Source organism: Alligator sinensis, unplaced genomic scaffold (assembly GCF_000455745.1).
Source record: "Alligator sinensis unplaced genomic scaffold, ASM45574v1 scaffold794_1, whole genome shotgun sequence".
Classification (NCBI taxonomy): Eukaryota; Metazoa; Chordata; order Crocodylia; family Alligatoridae; genus Alligator; species Alligator sinensis.
This window is the reverse complement of record NW_005842125.1, coordinates 454766-472161: the sequence shown is the minus strand read 5'-3', so window position 1 is coordinate 472161 and position 17396 is coordinate 454766. Positions and strand designations below refer to the sequence as shown.

General features: G+C 45.6%; 2 protein-coding genes across 5 annotated transcripts in view; one reads left to right on the top strand and one right to left on the bottom strand.

The window, feature by feature from the left end:
- TMEM178A (transmembrane protein 178A) overlaps positions 1–7819 on the top strand; it is an 11253-nt gene extending 3434 nt beyond the window's left edge. Inside the window, exons 2-4 of the mRNA XM_025205719.1 lie at positions 3479–3592; positions 4796–4933; positions 7184–7819. Of these exons, the coding sequence (XP_025061504.1) occupies positions 4828–4933; positions 7184–7425 (348 nt within the window). The 5' untranslated portion in view covers positions 3479–3592; positions 4796–4827 and the 3' untranslated portion in view covers positions 7426–7819. The remainder of the gene's footprint in view (positions 1–3478; positions 3593–4795; positions 4934–7183) is intronic.
- Positions 7820–15775: 7956 nt separating this feature from the next.
- Positions 15776–17396, bottom strand: part of THUMPD2 (THUMP domain containing 2) — a 37573-nt gene continuing 35952 nt past the window's right edge. For all 4 annotated transcript variants that reach the window (XM_025205689.1, XM_025205691.1, XM_025205688.1 and 1 more), the window contains one exon: positions 15776–16565. In XM_025205689.1, coding sequence (XP_025061474.1) covers positions 16211–16565 — 355 coding nt within the window. In that variant the 3' untranslated portion in view covers positions 15776–16210. The remainder of the gene's footprint in view (positions 16566–17396) is intronic.

The window sequence follows — 17396 nt, the reverse complement described above, 5'->3', positions numbered from 1 at the left end:
CCTGCTGGTGCTTGTGGCCAGCTGCCCTTTCCTCAGCCTCTTGTAAATTCAGCCAAGACTTCCCAGATGTCTCCCTAACCAAACATCCCATTTGCCTCTCATTAGAGATCCCAATACCTTTTCCTTTGAAAGTTGCCTGCAAAAAAACAGTGCAAAACCTAGGAGTACATTAAAGGAAGATATGGTGAAAAGAGAGAGAACCGTGGTAAAGAGGATGGGGAATTGCAAGTCTCAGTACTATAGACAAGGAGTGACATGACCTTAGTATGACAGGAGCTGGTACTAAGCTTTCAGGAAAAGCTGCATGCTGGATACAGCTATCTCATTCTTCAACTCTGTTTCTGTCTAGTTTCACACTTATTCCACCCCCCATGTCCCTTTTGTCCTGAGGCCTCTAGCAAGATATGACTCCACCAGCCTTTCTGTGTGTCATTCACTCTTTGCTCCTGATCTAATTGATTCAACTTTATTGTTACAATTACAATAGCATCTGGAAGCCCTGACCAGGAGTGGAGTTTCTTTGAGGGCGTGAAGCTACCTTTATGTATTCAAACCTGGGAAACTGCTGCCCCTGCCATCCCAACTACCTGGCTTGGCAGTGGGGGGAGGTCCAACCAAGAAGAGCTACAGGTAGAAATACACAGAGGTCCTTGAAGAACTATAAAATTTCACTTGTGGGCAGCATAAAAGCAGACTAATTAGTACTGTCAGTCAGCAGTGCTAATGAGCCCTCCACCCTCCAATGTTACATTACTTCCACTTGGGGACAGCATGTGCCAAGTAGTTTGGCAAGTGTGAGGATGCCACTGCTGGGCACAGTAAGTGTGTAATGCAGGCATAGCCTATGCCACTTGTCCAGCACCAAGCAGGAAGCATATAGCACAGTATTATGAACCTGCATCTCTAGAGCCCCAGTTCAGTGCTTTAATTACAAGACCATACTCATCCTCTCATCCTTTCTAGCCTCCTCCCCATGCCCCACCAGGGACAGGGAAGCCATCAAGCCATTCCTCTGCTTCTCTTGGTTTCACTCATGCCCAAGTTATTGTCACTTAGCTGTCAGGGCCTAATAATTTACAATCACTCAGGCATGCCTGTCATCTTCTTTCACCGCCATTACTATTTACAGCCTTAATTGTACATCCGTTTGGGTCTGTTGGCTTTTTGCAGCATCACCCCCATCCCGCACAAGCCTGTTCTGCCTTCACAGAGCAGAAGACAGAATTAATAAATACCACAGAACTGCTTATCATTTCGCTACCAAAACAAATCTTTTCACTCCCATGCTAGGCAATCTGTCACAGTGCCCCTGAGCTTAATGGATAAGGGCTGAATGTTGCCAAGGGCTCAGCTTCCTGAGCCCCAGCTGAAGTCAGTGGAAGTTGAGAGCACTGAACACCTTGCAGGATCAGACCCTGCAAACATGCATGCTGCTGAATAACAGGGAAGTACACTGTGCACTTCAGCTACCTTGTACCAGAGCCAGATGAGCTTATTGCAAAGCAAACAGTAGTGCTAGCCATACGGGCGGTCAGCAACTGGCTTTTAAAGCAGAAGCCTCTTGTGGTTGGTGCTAGAGAACAATGTGCCAATGACAGATCCTGCAGACATTTGTTTTGTTAAGAACACAGCCAGACAGGATGCCTCTCTGTGGGCTGAGAACACCACCAGGCCAGGGGTACATCATGTCTCTTTTTACCACTGGTTCCAGTTATCAGTCAACTGCAAAAGGTGTCTTTGGGGGATATCCAGCAGTGGAGTATAGGGTAATATCTGGAGTCAGTCTGAACCTTGCTCAGCAGCCTTGCAACCTTTTTCTCCTTTGTTCACCCTTGGGAAAGCAGTCAGAACAAGCCCATATCTAGAAATGCATCAGGAGTGGGAAGTAAATGAGGCAGCTCTCTGTCCTGTCATCGTGGTCTTCTGGGAAGAGATCAGCACTGTCCAGTTCCCCAGAGTACTGGGCATTTCTCAAGTGACTTTGCATTAAATCCTATCATATAGTTGCTTGTGCTGCAATGAATGCAGTCTGTTTTTGGAGGCAGAAGCTTAGTAAGTGAGAGGGGAGATCCATTCTAAATTGGATTGTCTTCATGTAAGGCCCACAGGAGCATTTTCAAAAGCACTTAAGTGACTTAGGAGCCTAAGTCCTAGTTTCAGAAGTGACAAGTACCTAGGCACCAGTGTCCCAGTGACTTAAACTGGGACTTAAGCTCCTAATGGCCAGATCCAGAAGAGGATGTAGGGTAGGCAGTAGGTACCTACTTCCAAATTCATGTACCAAATAAAACCCCTGCTTGGCAGCCATGGTGTCAATCCCTGTCAGGCATTTCCCTATTTGACTAGGGAGTGCCTTACATGTTTGCAGTGTAGCTTTTACATATGCCCAGGATTTCCCCAGTCTCTGAGCAGCTTCTTGTGTAGTTCTAGTGCACTCTGGTAGGATTGGGCTCCTGACAAAATGCGGTGGCAACTACTCCCTTTTTAAATGCAGCTGTTGGTGGTGCTCATCATACCAGAGCCTCATATTTAATGATGTCACCCAGGATGTGGGAGACCTGAGTTATAGGAGATTCAAACCCACATCTACTTCTTGGGAAAGTGCCTAACCTACTAGGCTGTAGAATAGGCTGGGATAAGGTACCCTCCACTTGAAGTTGGACAAGTGACAGGCAAGATAAAATGTGACTTAGTAGCCTAGTGATTAGGATGCTCATTTGGAAGCAAGAAGTCCTGGGTTCTGGTCCCTTTTCCCAAGACTGACTCTCTTTTACATTGAATAGTCATTGGATGAAATATGAGAAGTAATCATGGAAGCTGGGACCAGAACCTGGAACTTCTTTGCCCTTGGCAGGTGCCTTAACTACTAGGCTACAGTCCTGCTCGCTTGCAACCCACTGAATCTTGTTTTTCTTTCTGCACCACTTTATCAGGAAAGGTGGAGAGTGTCCCTCACCCCAAAACAAATTCTAATCCTGATATTCAGACAGTGTCCTAGGAGGTGGGAATTTGAACCCCCTCAGAAGGGAATTGGATTTCCAGGTCTCCTCCTTCCTAGGCAAGTACTCTTAGCCCTTGAGATGTTGTATAATGGTGGCATTGCTCCTGCCCAGTGTTTTCAAAGAGCCAGCCCAGCTCATGTCTTTCAAAGAAGAGCCAGCAGGTGTTCCCCAGGGGAGAATCCCAGGCTATGGACCCCAAGGACAAGGAGTGCAGGTGCCTAAGTTCTAGGAGGCACAGTATTTTGGACACACACCTGTGTTCCTTGTTGGCTAGATAGAAATGGTTCCCTGCTGGAGAGAGAGGTATTTTGGATCAACATTGGGAAAGTTTTGGGTCTCCAGAAATGGAACAGTAGGGGAGAACCTGCTAAGGGCTAAGTGTATTGCATCCTAACTTTCAGTGCAAAGTCCTGTGGGGAACCTGCTTAGTGTTTGGCAAGCTGACAAATGTGGCCTGTTTCTTTTTTTCCCCAAAGGCATTGCTCAGAGATGTACAGCTATCAAGTACCACTTCTCCCAGCCAATACGCTTGCGAAACATTCCCTTCAATTTAACAAAGACAATTCAGCAGGGTGAGTGGCATCTACTTCGTAAGTACCTGAGTTTGTCAGCTCCTGCACAGGGATGCAAAAGTTTCTGTAACTGCTGGCATTTTGCATGGAAAAGCAAATCAAACCATTAGTCCAGACTGGATTAGACCGCAGTCTTTGCCATCCAGCCTCCTGTTTCTAGACAGTTGCCAGTACAGGGTGCTTCAGAGGAAGACATGAGAAATTGCATAGATTTTCTTCTAGTCCCATAGCACTTACAGGCTAACTTATGCTTTGAGCATCCGTCTCTCTCTCTCTCTCTCTCTTCCAGTCTTTGGTATTTTAAGTCTCATTTACATGACTACCCTTGTCAATCATTTTTCTTAAATCCTGGTAAAATGTTGGCTTAAATTGAACTCATTGCCACAAGATACAACAGGCCAACAGTGCAATATTTTAAAACATTTGCTTTAGCTGTTTAAAATTTCTTACCTCAGTTTCAGATGGTCCCTTCTTCTGTATCACTAGCAACCTACTCTTGATGTTTTTTCCCTGTACCTTAGACTAGTTCCTATGCCTCTGTGAAATCCCCTTGTTCATCTCCAGCCTAAGCAGTCCTACTGTTTTCATTTTCACTGTATGCTAAAGTTTCCGCCCCCCATTTCCTTTAGTCAGTTCCCCCCCCATCACTTGTTTTTGAACCTCTTATGTCTTCTACTACATTCTGTATAAAATAGGTAGAGCAGAATAATCCAGGTCCAGGAAGATTACCAGTAGATGTAGTGACATTATAAAGTTTGCAGTTCCCTCTTTCCTTCTCTTGCATTTGGCCTACATCAGGGATCAGCATCCTATAACCCACAGGCTGGATCCAGCCTATGAAGCCTTTTGACCTGGCCTATAGACAGAGGCTTCAACAGCTGGGTCCTAGCTGCTGCCGCCTCTGACCCCAACTGAGCCATTCTGGCCTGCAACCTGAAAAGATTGGAAACCATTGGTCTACACCCATTGTGCTTACATTTTTGGCTGCTATAACATATTGGGGGAACTTTCTTCATACACTATTCCCAAAGTAGGACCTAAGTTCCCCTTTCCCTGCCCCCGCCCCTTTACAGTTCCTTCCTGATATTGCCTCATTAGTTCCACTTATTCCTCTCACCAAACCTAATGTTTGCCAGTAGGCCTTCTTCTTTGTCATTTCCTTTTTCCCTTCAAACAAAAGGTGCATTACATTAATAACTGCTACTTTTGTTGTGGATGCAGATTTAAGAAGAATCACCGCTGGTTTTCTGGGCATGGCAGCAGCAGTTCTTCTCTGTGGATGCATTGTAGCAACAGTTAGTTTCTTCTGGGAGGAAAGCCTCACACAGCACGTTGCAGGCCTTCTGTTCCTTATGACAGGTATGGGGCCACCTCTGTCTTCACTGCACATGCAGCTTTGATTAGGTGTACAATATCACCGAGAAGAGAGCACCTTTCTTTGATATTTCCTGTTGGATATATGTCCATTTTGTGACATACATCTGTTATTTGGCCAGACATGCCTGGTAGTGAGAACAGTGAAATGCCAAAAGAAACCTCAAGAAAAATGGGAAAGATTTTCTTAGTCTTTCATGAAGAAAAGCAAGGGACTGTTTTTCCTTCTTGAAAGAAGAATTTAGAGAGTGATTTTTTTTTGGTATCTGAAAACTGAAAGCTAGACTGAAACACACTATATCCCTGTGCATAGAGGGAGCAAGAATGTGCCCTTAAAAATCCTTGCATAGATCTTAGGTCCATATCTGCTGGGGTAAACAGGTATTGCATGATTGCTTACTTCCCAACACAAGCAAGGCAATGGAGAGTAATAGGCAAAGCCCTGGCTTATCCTCCTTAATTTACCAGCTGGCACTCCAGAGCCAGTATGGGGTAGGTCAGCACTCTGTAGCTGGAGTGGACCAGCAGAATATTATTTCCTTCTAGAGCAATGGAGGAAGTTGGGACTCAATTGTTTCTCTGAGCCACAGCATTTCTTGGGGTACTCAGGGCCTGGTGAGTTTTACAGTCCACTCTTGGCTTAGGAGTATAGACAGATCCAAAGGCACAAATCTGACTGACTAGCGAGCAGGACTTCTTGGTTCCTCCTTTTTAAAGCCACCAAAGAGGAATTGTCATTGTATAGCAAAAGCAACAATGACTTCTTCATATAGTTTATTCTGCATAAGTTTTCCTTTTATCCTATTTTCAGTCACTTATAACTTCCTGGAGTTTTCACTCCTCAGACTGCAGTTTTTTTATCATTATTATCTGCATGAATATAAACTACTGAGGCAGTCTGAGGAAAAATTGTTCAGACATTTTTAATAATGAATATGGGAGAATATTTTTTCTAATAACGAAAAACTGTCCTGGAGAAAGTGTCAATGGCAAGGGCTGGAAGCTTTAATGCGAAGCAGTGCCTTTCTATGTACCACAGGAAATTTATTATTATTTGACCAGTTACAGTTTTTTGAAAACCATATGTTGAAAGTGCACAGTAGAGTTGTATTTTTATTAAATGTGTAAAGTGCAGACCCAAGGATTTCTTGTACATGTGTGGTTAATTTCACCCCATAATGAAAAACGCCTAGCCTAATCCATTGCTGCAAAGCAAATAGGAACACAGGCCTTTGGAGAGTGGCTTAAATGATGCCAGAGAAGAGCTACATATTGGGCTCTTTAGACACCCACAAGAATTATGCTAGGAAATGCACAGTGGCTCAGAGGTGGGCAAAGTCCAGCCTGTAGGCTAGATCAGGCCTGTGGCAGACTCCATTTCCCAGCAGCCCCTGCCCATGTCACTGCAGCTGGTTTCCATGGAGACCCCAGGGCAGCAGGGCCGGACAGCACTGGAGAGGGTTTCCATGGAGATGGGCCCCAGCACCACTGGCAGAATGCACAGTTGGCCAGGGAGCTGCGCTGGGGCGGGGGCCGGGTTCTTGCCACGGTTGCAGAGTGGTCTGGAGCTGGGGCAGAGCCGATCTACTGCCCACACACCCTGGACAGGATCCCAGCTCTGCAGCAGCTCCCCCTAGCTGTGCACTCTGCCAGCACTGCTGGGGCCAGTCTCCATGGAAACCCTGCCCCTACCCTGTCAGGCCCCACTGCTGCTGGGGTCTCCCCAGAAACTGGCTGCAGTGATGTGGACAGGGGCTGCTGGGAAACGGAGTCCAGCTGCCAGCTGGATCCACCATTTTGCCCACCCCTGGTATAGCTGCAGCTAGATTAGATTATGAAGTATATTCAAAACCATTGAGCAGCTGCTTGTGGATCTTGTGAGATGTGAAGGGTGCCACAAATGGCACCAGCAGCCTCCGTGTGGCATGCAGCAGTTGGGGAAGGGGCAGGCAGCACAGTGGCAGATTGGGCAAGGAGCAGAAAACAGCAGTAGATTAGGCAGGAAATACAGGGAATGAAGCAGAATGACAGGTTGGGCAGGGGAAGGGGATTGGAGTGACACTCAGGGTACTTGTGGCACTCCTGCCAAAAAAGGTTGTTTCCCCACTGTGGTAGCAGAAGAAATAACTGCTTAGTGTTTGCTGATGTAACTGTGTAAGAGGGGTGGGTTTGCTGTTTTATTCATCCCAGATTACAAGTCTACTAACTATAACAATGTGATTGTTTTGCTTGCAGGAATATTTTGCATTATTTCCCTGTGTACGTACACAGCAAGCATATCATATGATCTAAATCGTTTACCTAAATTCATATATGGTCTTCCCGATGATGTAGAACATGGATACAGCTGGTCTCTATTTTGTGCTTGTTGCAGTTTAGGATTTATAGTGGCAGCAGGATGTCTTTGTACTGCCTACCCATTTGCTAGTAGGACCAAGATTATTCATCTAAAATCTGCCAGAGATTCTTCTGTATGACTGCTATCAGATGATCTTCAACAACATTCAGTAACAGACACAGTATTCTCCAAGTACTCACCAAAGAAGCAGGGGGAAAAGTAAAGGGAAAGCTAAATTCAGGTTTCCAAGCACAAAAGTCTGATCCTTCAAAAATCTTGACCAGTAAAACCCTTTCTTAAGCAGAGGAGGACTCATCTTGTTTCTTTCTAGGAGACTATAAGAAAGGAAACACCTTTTCAAGGACAAGTTCAATATGCTGAACACTTACAGCATGAAGATGATGAGATCTGTTTACACTGGAAGGTTAAATGGTTAAAAAAAAAAATGAGGAAGAACTCTGAAGAGAATTTAAGGCAATTTGTATTTTTCAACAGTTTGTATATAAAGAACAACCATTATTGGAGGAAAAGTCATCTGTTCAACAGTTTGTATATAAAGAACAACCATTACTGGAGGAAAAGTCATCTTTGTGTCCCAGTGAGAGAAACTTTTCTTTCATGGTATGGTGGTTTTAACGCATCTTCTGAAATTGGACTTGGAGGACAGGATTTTTATTTACTATTAAATAGTATCGTCTCTTCCTATATAGCTGGAGTGAGTGTTCCTTATTAAAACAAGTCATACTTTGCTCTATTTCTTATCTGACTTGCCTTGTAATTTATAAGCAACCAAAATGTCCATTGTTAAAATAGATGAGAGATCCATTGTGTGAGAGAGAATCCTATCAGTGTTGTTGGAAGTTACATGGTTGTGAAACTTTTTTTGCTAAGCTACAGTTTAATAGTAAAATAGTCCCTCTAGTAACAGCATGTGTGTTGAATGCAAGTTTGTGGCTTGGAAGTGACCTTCCTTTTGAATGGTGGTGTAAATTAAAAGCCTAAGGGAAAGCAATTATGGCAAGATTTCTATTAATATTTAGATGCATTTTATTGCCTCTCCCTATGGCCCACATCTACAATCTGCATAGAACAGCCTGGAATTAACAACATGAACTGTCTTTTGTATTTACATGTCTATATGTAACAATTGCCTGCAGTCATGCTTTTTGCTTACACAGGTAGAAGTCACCTGCTGTAGTCACAACCTCCAATGAAGATATTAGAAGTGGGAGAGTACTGCCTTTGATGGATCATTTGCCCCCTCCCCCAGATCCTAGTGCTCATTCTACAGGAACCACAGGGATAGGATGGGAACAATCACTTTTTCTGGATACCCTTTCTGCCCTCTGAATCTGTTTCTCTTTAAAGTTGAACTCTAAGCATGAATGTAGGTTGAAACCAGGTGCCCTTCCTCCAGGTCTGGGGTGCCATTCCCCAAGCCTACCTGTCTTGTGGTCTGAAAACCCTTCCCTTTATTAAAAGGAGCTTTCCAAAAAACTTCATAGGCTGCACCTTATCAAGCTTTCTGTTTTTCCAGTAACCATCCAAGTTCTCTCTCTGGTATGCAAACTAAAACACTGCCTGAAGTCTTTACAAGACTATCTTGGGAAAATACAGATAAGTATATATGGCACCTAATGGAAAACACCACAGAAAAGAAGCCTCCCATTACATTTATGCCTTTTGCATACATTTAAAAATAAAATAGGCAGGTCCTTAAGCAGGGGTAAAACAGTATGGCTCAAGGGACGTCCTCAGAACCTTCTACTCATGTCTGGTATCATCTGTTTCCCCACACGTTAAAACAGTGGTGATAAATCTCTTGGTCTGGTGGTCCAGATGAGTGGCACAGAGTTGGTGTGCAGGCTGGATCAGGGACTGCCCCTTCCTGTTGGGATTTGGCCGAGGGCCCAGCACTGTCTCATCCCACCCACCACATGCAGTGTCAGGCCCCCAGCATGCTGCAGCATGCAGGGCCTGGGGCTGTCCAGGGGTCTGATAGCAGGGGATCAGCGACACCCCTCTTGCCCTGAATTTCTGGACCCATGATGATCTTTGACCCCACGGGCCAGGGGTTGAGCACCCCTGGATTAAAATATTCACTCTTGAGACAATGCTATAATCTACTGAGAGGTTTTACTTATAAAAATTTACTTATTTTTAGTTAAATGCATCATGTATGGTATGATTTAGTACATCAGAATGATAAGCTAAGCTGTTGAATTATGCTGTTAATTTGTGCAATGACTAAACACACATCAGAACTGTGACATAAAACATAGACCTTTTTCCCTAGAAATCAGCTGGTGAAGATTGGGGCATGCATTATATGCGAGAACATGGATTGCCACAAATCTGGACATTTGATGGCAAGAGAGCAGCAGGAGTGACTGACATGGCTCTGGGAGCCACAGCCATTAATGCTGCCACCATTCCCCCTTCTGCCATGTCTCCAGACACCAGTTGCATGATGTGGCCCCAGACCCAGTGCACCAGACCATGCCAGCATGTGAGGTCAGTCCACAGGCTCCATTTGCCAGGTGGAGCTGGTAGTTCAGCTCCCTAGCTGCGGTACTCATTTACCAATGCTATAAGGCAAGATCTTTCCTTCTTGCTGCCTTTCAAAAGCAGGATGTGTATTATATTCTGGGGTGCAATATATGCAGGTACATAGGGTATTACATAAGTTCTGTCCAATCAGTCTTTACCACCTACCAGCAAAATAACTATGGTTGCTCAGCAATATTCACATTTTTCACATACTTAGACATGCTTAGTGCTTTGACATAAAGACATGGAGTGTTTATATACGTCCGGGGAGGGGGGTGGCTTGAATGAGCTTTAGATAAAGCACCCCCACTGCCATTTTGATGCATACAGACATTGATACACAAGGCGCGGGGAAGCTGCAAGGCCATAGTAATTGCCACACTCCAGCAGACTGGATTAATAGAGTCTGCTCCAAAACAATCAACTTATAGTGAATTGGAGCAGCTTCTTCCCTCGTGTGTATAGGCACCCAAGGTGACTTCAAAAGTACATCATGTTTTACTATCAACTAGCCGCGCCTTTTCCTACGTGCCTACGTGAACGTTCTGTGTCACAACAACAGTTCTGCTTGGTTCTGTTTCTTACTTGAATTTAAGCTTGTAGTTTATAGTTTTTTCATTGTTAACATAGATCAGAGATCCACTGTCACATAGATAACATCATAAAATACTGAGGGTCTGTAACAGATGAGAGGAGGGGATTGGAATATGAAGTGCAATGTGGGAGAAACAAACATTTCAATCACTACAGGAACAAGTTTTCCAGCAAAATATCTATTGCAAACACAAGTGAAGAAAGCAAAGCACAGAAGTCATTGCTGCCCTGGGTCTAGTAGTAGTGTTTTTACACAAGCTTATCCCCAGGTTCAACCCCAACCCTGGACAGAGTGGCCAAGGAGAGGCAAGCAACTGATCTTACAGCCCCTAGAAAGAGGGGGAGGTAGCTATGGAGTGAGATAGGCTTGTTAGAAATAGAGCAAACACTGATGGAGGAAGAGTGAGGAATAAAAGCAACACAGTAATTAGATTAGATGGTATGAGATGAATGGGGACAGAGGAATGATTAGGGAAAGCTGGTAGAGAATGTACATACTGGATGCAGATTGTGTGGGATGACTGGGAAACAGATGGTGGAGGAAAAGCAAAAAGAAGATTGATCTTACAAGATTAAGAGCTCGGGGAAGGGAGAAAATGAAAAAAAAAGACAATGGAGCAGAGGATAGGAGTAGTGAGCACCATGGGGAGAGTCTGCTTAATGCAGTAAAAAAGCAGAAAATTAAGTCACAAATTAAGCAGATAAACAGAACAGCAGATTGAGTAGGCAGAGCAGGGAATACTTGGCAGCCAGGCACAGTAGTAGTTCACAGGTAAAGAAGATATGGCACAACAGCAAGCCGAGGCAAAATGCTTTTAGTAGCAGAGCAGGATTATACCCATCACTGCCTCCCACACCCAATTCTTTTTTTCTTAACGCAGAACTAATAAGAGACTATAATGCTTCCCAGTAGTCTTTTCAAGTACTACTAGCATCTGTAACGATTGCCCTTTCTATTACGTCTCCTTATTTGGTTTCCTGTACACATGCAGTTACAAATAGCCAGTTGTTGTAATGTTTGGATTCCAGGGGCAGCCATGACACTTCCAATGGCCACGCAACCCTTACCCTGCTCTAGCTCTGGGGTGCCTGCCCTCCCTTTCAGTTGCCATGCCTTGATGTATTTGATCGAAATTAAGGCTGTTTAAGGGTCCGAGACCAAGTCCCAGTTCTATTGGCCATGAGCAGGTCCCTCCCAGGCCTTGCTGTACTCAATTCTACCCCTCTCGGGTCAAGTGGGCCTTCCTGACCTGTCTGTAGTCCCCAGGACACCTATGGCTCTAAGGGCTATTCACAGCCTCTGGCCTCCTATACAGCTATGATATGCCTTGCAGGTGTTACTGTACAATCGCTCCCTTGTCCTTTTTCTCCAGTTGGGTATTCTAGTCCAGGCCCATCATGCTAGACCTGCTTTCTGGGCACCAGTTCCTATCTCAATTTACTTCAGTCCTGGGCCCCTGGCCTCAACCCTGCTTTGGGCACTGGACTCCCTGGCCTGGTCTGGCTTGAATTGCACTCAGCTATAGTCCTTCCATAGGCTACCACCCTATAAGGCTCAAGCCCAGTCTACATCTCGAGCCCCTAGCAGAGCTGAAGACACTCTTGGGACCTCTGCCAGTCCCTGATAGTCCCAAACCCAAACTGCTGTAAAGAAATAAGCCCTTTAGCTACAACAAACTAAACCAGGTCCAAATGTGAACAGGAGCCTACTGTAGAAGCAGCAAGACTTGTTCTTGCCCTGGGTTATATCCCCCTGGTAGCAGCCTCCAGTGCCTTACTTGCATCCTGAAGGCAGCCCAAGAGTCAGCAAAGCCCCTTCATGCACCTGCACCCAGGAGCTCTTCCCACTGCAGTTTGCTTGGCTAGACTGTCTGACCCAGCCCAGGCCCTAGGCTTATATGCTGCCTCAGCCCTGCCCCTTCCGGCCAGGTGGTGCTGCAGCCCTGCAGGTGTTTCTCATTAGGGCCCCAAGGCTGGTTGCCATGGGAGCTGGTTACTGCTGTCCCAGAAGCCTCCCTGCTCCATGAGCTATAGGCTCTGCCCTAGTGGCCTGTTTCCCTAGCTGCCTGGTCCCTTGCAGCCAACTCCCCCCAGGCAGAGTTTTTACCAGCTGCATTATGCTAATGGGCAGCTCCCTACCTAGGCAGCCTGTGCCGTAGCAATTAAATTTGGCACCCAGGGCAAAGCCTGCAGTGGCAGCCCGCCCCCAAATCTGGGGGGGAGGGGGACATACGTGCCCCCATGCTTGCCTGGGAGTGCACACAGCGGCGGGAGCCACCCTTCCTCCATCCCCACATCTGCCAAAACAAGCTGCTTGTGGTCTGTCCTGGCTGGCAGTGCCTGTTGGCACCCCTTTGCTTTGGCGCCTGGGGCGCTTGCTACAGCACTGTAGGCAGCAGTGTTTCTTTGCTTTCTCCTGTCTTGTGGCTAGCCCCTGCTCTGCTGTCTGGGCTCTGTCTGCTGCCGTTTCTCTCCTTAAAAGAACCCAAGGCTTCATGCTACACCAGTGGAACAACTTTCTTCAGGCACTTCCTATGATCATGTCTTATCGCTAATTATGACAACTTCCTCTCAGGGTTTCTTGAGATCCACCTGTCACAAGTACTGTCTACGGATGGGTTTGCATAGCATAAGATTTCAATCCTCACTAAAACTGCTGGACACTAGAACAACAAATATTTGATATAGTAATCTTTAATCCAGCATTTTGTACAGACAAGGTATTGTGAAAAAAAAACTCACAAAATTCTTTGCAGCCCAATGGAGAGACAAACAAGTGGCACCTCCAGGACTGTGCTGCAGGTAGAAAGACCTTGAAACAAAGCAAGCAAGAGAGAGCTTGGCTCTCTGGATTAAGTAATCTTAATTAAATGTAATTTAGCCAGAAAAAATTCAGGGCCACAGTATCTTTCAAGATCAGGAAAATGATAGGCCAAATCTATGATTGTAAATCCCTGGCCCCCAAGCACGTGGCATGCTCAACACTTGTTTATATTGGTTATTTCACTAATGTAAATAATATATAGATTCTTCAAAATGGATGAAAAGTGGAAGGAAGGTCACTCCAGCCTTGTGATTCTCAACCAGGATGTTATGAGATCCTTTTAAGGTTGTCACAAGGGGAAAGGAGACAAGTGCTTGCTTGTTCCCTCCAGAATCCTGTGCAAGCAGGTGAGCACTGTAATAAATTAGTTTTTTTAACGAGTTGCCACTAAATTCCTAAATGTTACAGAGGAGTGCCTGAAGTCTAAAGGGTGAGAACTAATGCTCTAGCCTATAAATATGTAATGTAAAAATTGCTCTATGGAGTTAAGAAATGGTGCAAACTGAGTTTACGTAGACAAAATCATTGGTAACAGGCTTTTGCTGCACTTGCAAAAGTGTTCATATGTGAATTATTACATGTTGGTTCTGACTGAACAACATTTCTAATGAACATTTGGCAACTTCGTTAGCTTGGGACTGAATCTTCTGCAGTACGGCTGTTTTCAATTGAGATGCTACTCTTCAAATTTATGATAAAAAAAACTTATTGAACACTTCCAAACAAAAAAAAATGCAAAGATTGCAAAGAACTGATGCAAATGGAGTTTATTCTCCTGTCTGAAGACTAGAATACTGCAGTTCCAAACTCCCCAGTAAACTATTTACAGGAATGGCATTACAACATTAAAATGCAGGCTGAAAATAATGTAAACAGCACAGAACAGGTCTCATAATAGAACTATATTTATTTAGACATTAAAAATATTTCTCCTTACATAAAATCCATTAACATTTAATAATTTTAAATTTTCTTATGCCGTTGCTACATATAAACTACTCAGAGCCACTTTAAAAGATTTCTGATCCATTTCAGTTTACTTCTCTACTCAAATTTGGAAACATTTAGGAAAGTCAAAAAACAATAGCCTATCAAAATGTCTCCCTTTTCAACAGCAAATTCAACTGTACAGATTACTCCTTCAACAGTAGGGACTAAATTAGGAGACCTTTATCTTGGAGCTTTTACTGTAGCTCTGGCCCATTATGCCACGTCATCTCACCCGCAAAGCTTCCCATTGGTTCAGAAATTTGGGGCAAGGAAGGGGTGGCACCACTCTCCTGTAGCCAAATTTCAAGACAGAGAGAGCCCTGGGCCCTAGGTGCTGTATCAGATGCGGAGTCCCAGCATGCAGTAGGCAGGAGCAGGGCAGTGCCCCTGGGGTGATGCCTGATCCAGCTCACAGACAGGCTCCATGCCACTCATCTGGCCTATGGGGCCAGAAGATTGAGCACCACTGCCCTAACAACTTCCTTTAAAAAATTGTGGAAAGCCCCCTCGCCACCCAGGCCCCAGGACAGCCACGCACCTGCCAGCTGTGCCAAGCCCAGGACAACAGCTGCAAGAGGCTCTGGCTGCCCCCCTCCTCCTGCACTCCCCACTCCTGCCCCGCCACCCACACCCCCCCAACCCCGTGATCACCCCCAGCACCACTCCAGGACACACACGAAGGTCAAACAGTACAAACTTTATTAATACAACAAAACACCCCATCCCTCCTCCCTCAATGAACACAACCCCCTCCCACAGAGTGCCCCTCCACCACCCTCCCCACTAACACTAAAAATCCTGTTCCCCAAATTTCACAGACACTTGACATGCCTGACCCTGTCCCCAAGTACATCTGTAAGGGGCTGAGGGGTGGAGCCACCCTGGGCGGAGAGCCAAACAGCAGGCAGCCAGCACCACAGCCATAGACAGTTCCCCTGCAGGTCCAGGGGCTGTGGCCTGCAGGCAATACGAGACCTGCTTTAGGGTGCTGCCAGGGGCCTGCTGCAGGGCAGTGGGCAAGACCTGCGGGGCAGTGGGCAGGACAGGTCCTATGGGACCAGAGTGGGGGGGCAGGCAAAGTGGGGCATGGGCACAGCCTCTGCTGGGCAGCCCTGGGTGGTCAGCTGCTGCTCCAGCAGCTCCACATGCTGCTGCTTCAGGGCCACCAGCTCAGCCCAGTGAGCCTGGCATGCCCACAGCTGCACCTCCTCCTGGGCAGCCTCCCAGACGAAGTCCTTTGCCCACCATGCACACTGGTCTGCCACCCAGCCCTCCACTGTGACCACCAGCTGCCGGAGCACGTGGGTCCCATCCTGGCTGCGCCACTGGTGCAGCCAGCAGCTTCAGTGGGGGCATACAGGGACCGCTGGGGTGCTGCAGCCACAGGCAGCTCCCTGGAGCTGTGTGCCCCAAGGCATAAAATGGCTGCAGGCTTTTATAACCTACAGCTAGAGGCTGCCAGAGAGCAGCCAAGCCCAGCAGCAGAGGGGGCCAGCCAGGAGTCCTGGGGCTGGGCTCCAGCTGGCCCCAGTGGCTGGGCAGCCCCAGTTGGGAGCTCCTGTATTACTGCGCAGTAAGGCATCTACGTGTGTTACTGTGCAGTAACTAATTGGGCATAAATTTGCTACATGGATCATGCAGGTATCAAATTTATGCGCAAGTCAATGTAAGCCGCCATAGTTACTATGCAGTACTACAGGCATGCACATGTAGACACGTGCCCATACTGTGCAGTATTTTTTGGTTACTGCTCAATAAATGTGCACATGTAGACATGCCTACTGTGTCCAAATGTGGGATTCTTTAGCAAGTAAAGCATCAGAAGGAAAAGGAATAATTTAACACTTAAAATAAAGCAAGAGCTGCTTATAATAAACATAGTGTTTGCCAAAATTAAGAATAACAGGGTTCATAAGTTTCAGTACAATTATACTTTCAAATGTATCAAACCAAATTCATTCAAGCATTATTTAAGAATACTGTTGACCCCAGATGTAGGCATTTTCTTATATTTACATATGAAAGCATTTGTTTTTCCAAGACTAACACCATGGGAGTCCACAAGTACCAAAGACCCAAAACATTTCATTTTATCGTTGTGGGGTTCTCTTTCCATGTTTTTATTTGAAGAAGAAATGCTCTGTGGGCTCCCATTTTCCTCCCTGGGATTCGAGTCAGTAGCCATAACAGTTTTATTTGTGTCATCAGTAGTGATATTAACTGATGCATTGTTTTCAACATAATTAGCAATAGGTCCATCAACGTACTTGTGAGGATCCTGGCTAAGCAACAAGACCACAGTCCCTCCAACATGAAGCACTCTGTCAGTGACAAGACACATGGTTAATCATACATCCTTCCCAAATTCCTCGTTTTTTCTAAACTTCTCAAATGCATCAAAGACTACAAAAAAACTGACATTTTATATGGCAAGGCCTTAAGTGTTTAATTGAATTAATATAATTTAACTGCAAATGTTAAATCCAACTATTTGTAAAAGTTTTCCTAAATGGAAAAGCTGGACCCTTATTACCACATCAGTATTTCTGACCTCAACCAATCAAAATGATTAATAATAATAATAATAATAATAATAACAACAACACGTCTAACTTCATTTTTAAAACTCTGTCCAACACACTGATGAGAATATTATCTCCCTCAAACAATTTTTCTAGGTCTAACTAATGGAGGCAGAGGCTTTGAGTTGTTTTCTTTTTCCCTAGAAGCTCTAAACTACACCACAAATGAAACACTACCTTCTGCAGAATGGCATACAGCTTTGCAGGGACATCAGGCAGTTTTTAGTTGACTGTTGCCATAGGACAAGTCAAAGAGAATCATTTTAGAATTCATCATTGATTCCTACAGATGTTTCATCTAAGGCAGGGGTTGTCAACCAGGGGTAAGTGTGGCAGAAATGCCACTGTCGGTGCCCCTCTCCCGAGATCTGTCTCCAGCAGCCTGAGAGGTGGCCGTTGAATCCCTCACAGCGGGGATCTCGCTCCTTGTCTGCAGACAAAAGCCTGGCGCCTGGGAGGCGATGCTCTGGTCACCTGGGCGGGGAGGGGGGAAGACCCGGCCCTGCGCGCGGGCCCAGGTAGCCAGGGATGCCATGCAGATTGGTCGGTTTGTAGCCAGTATTGGCAGGG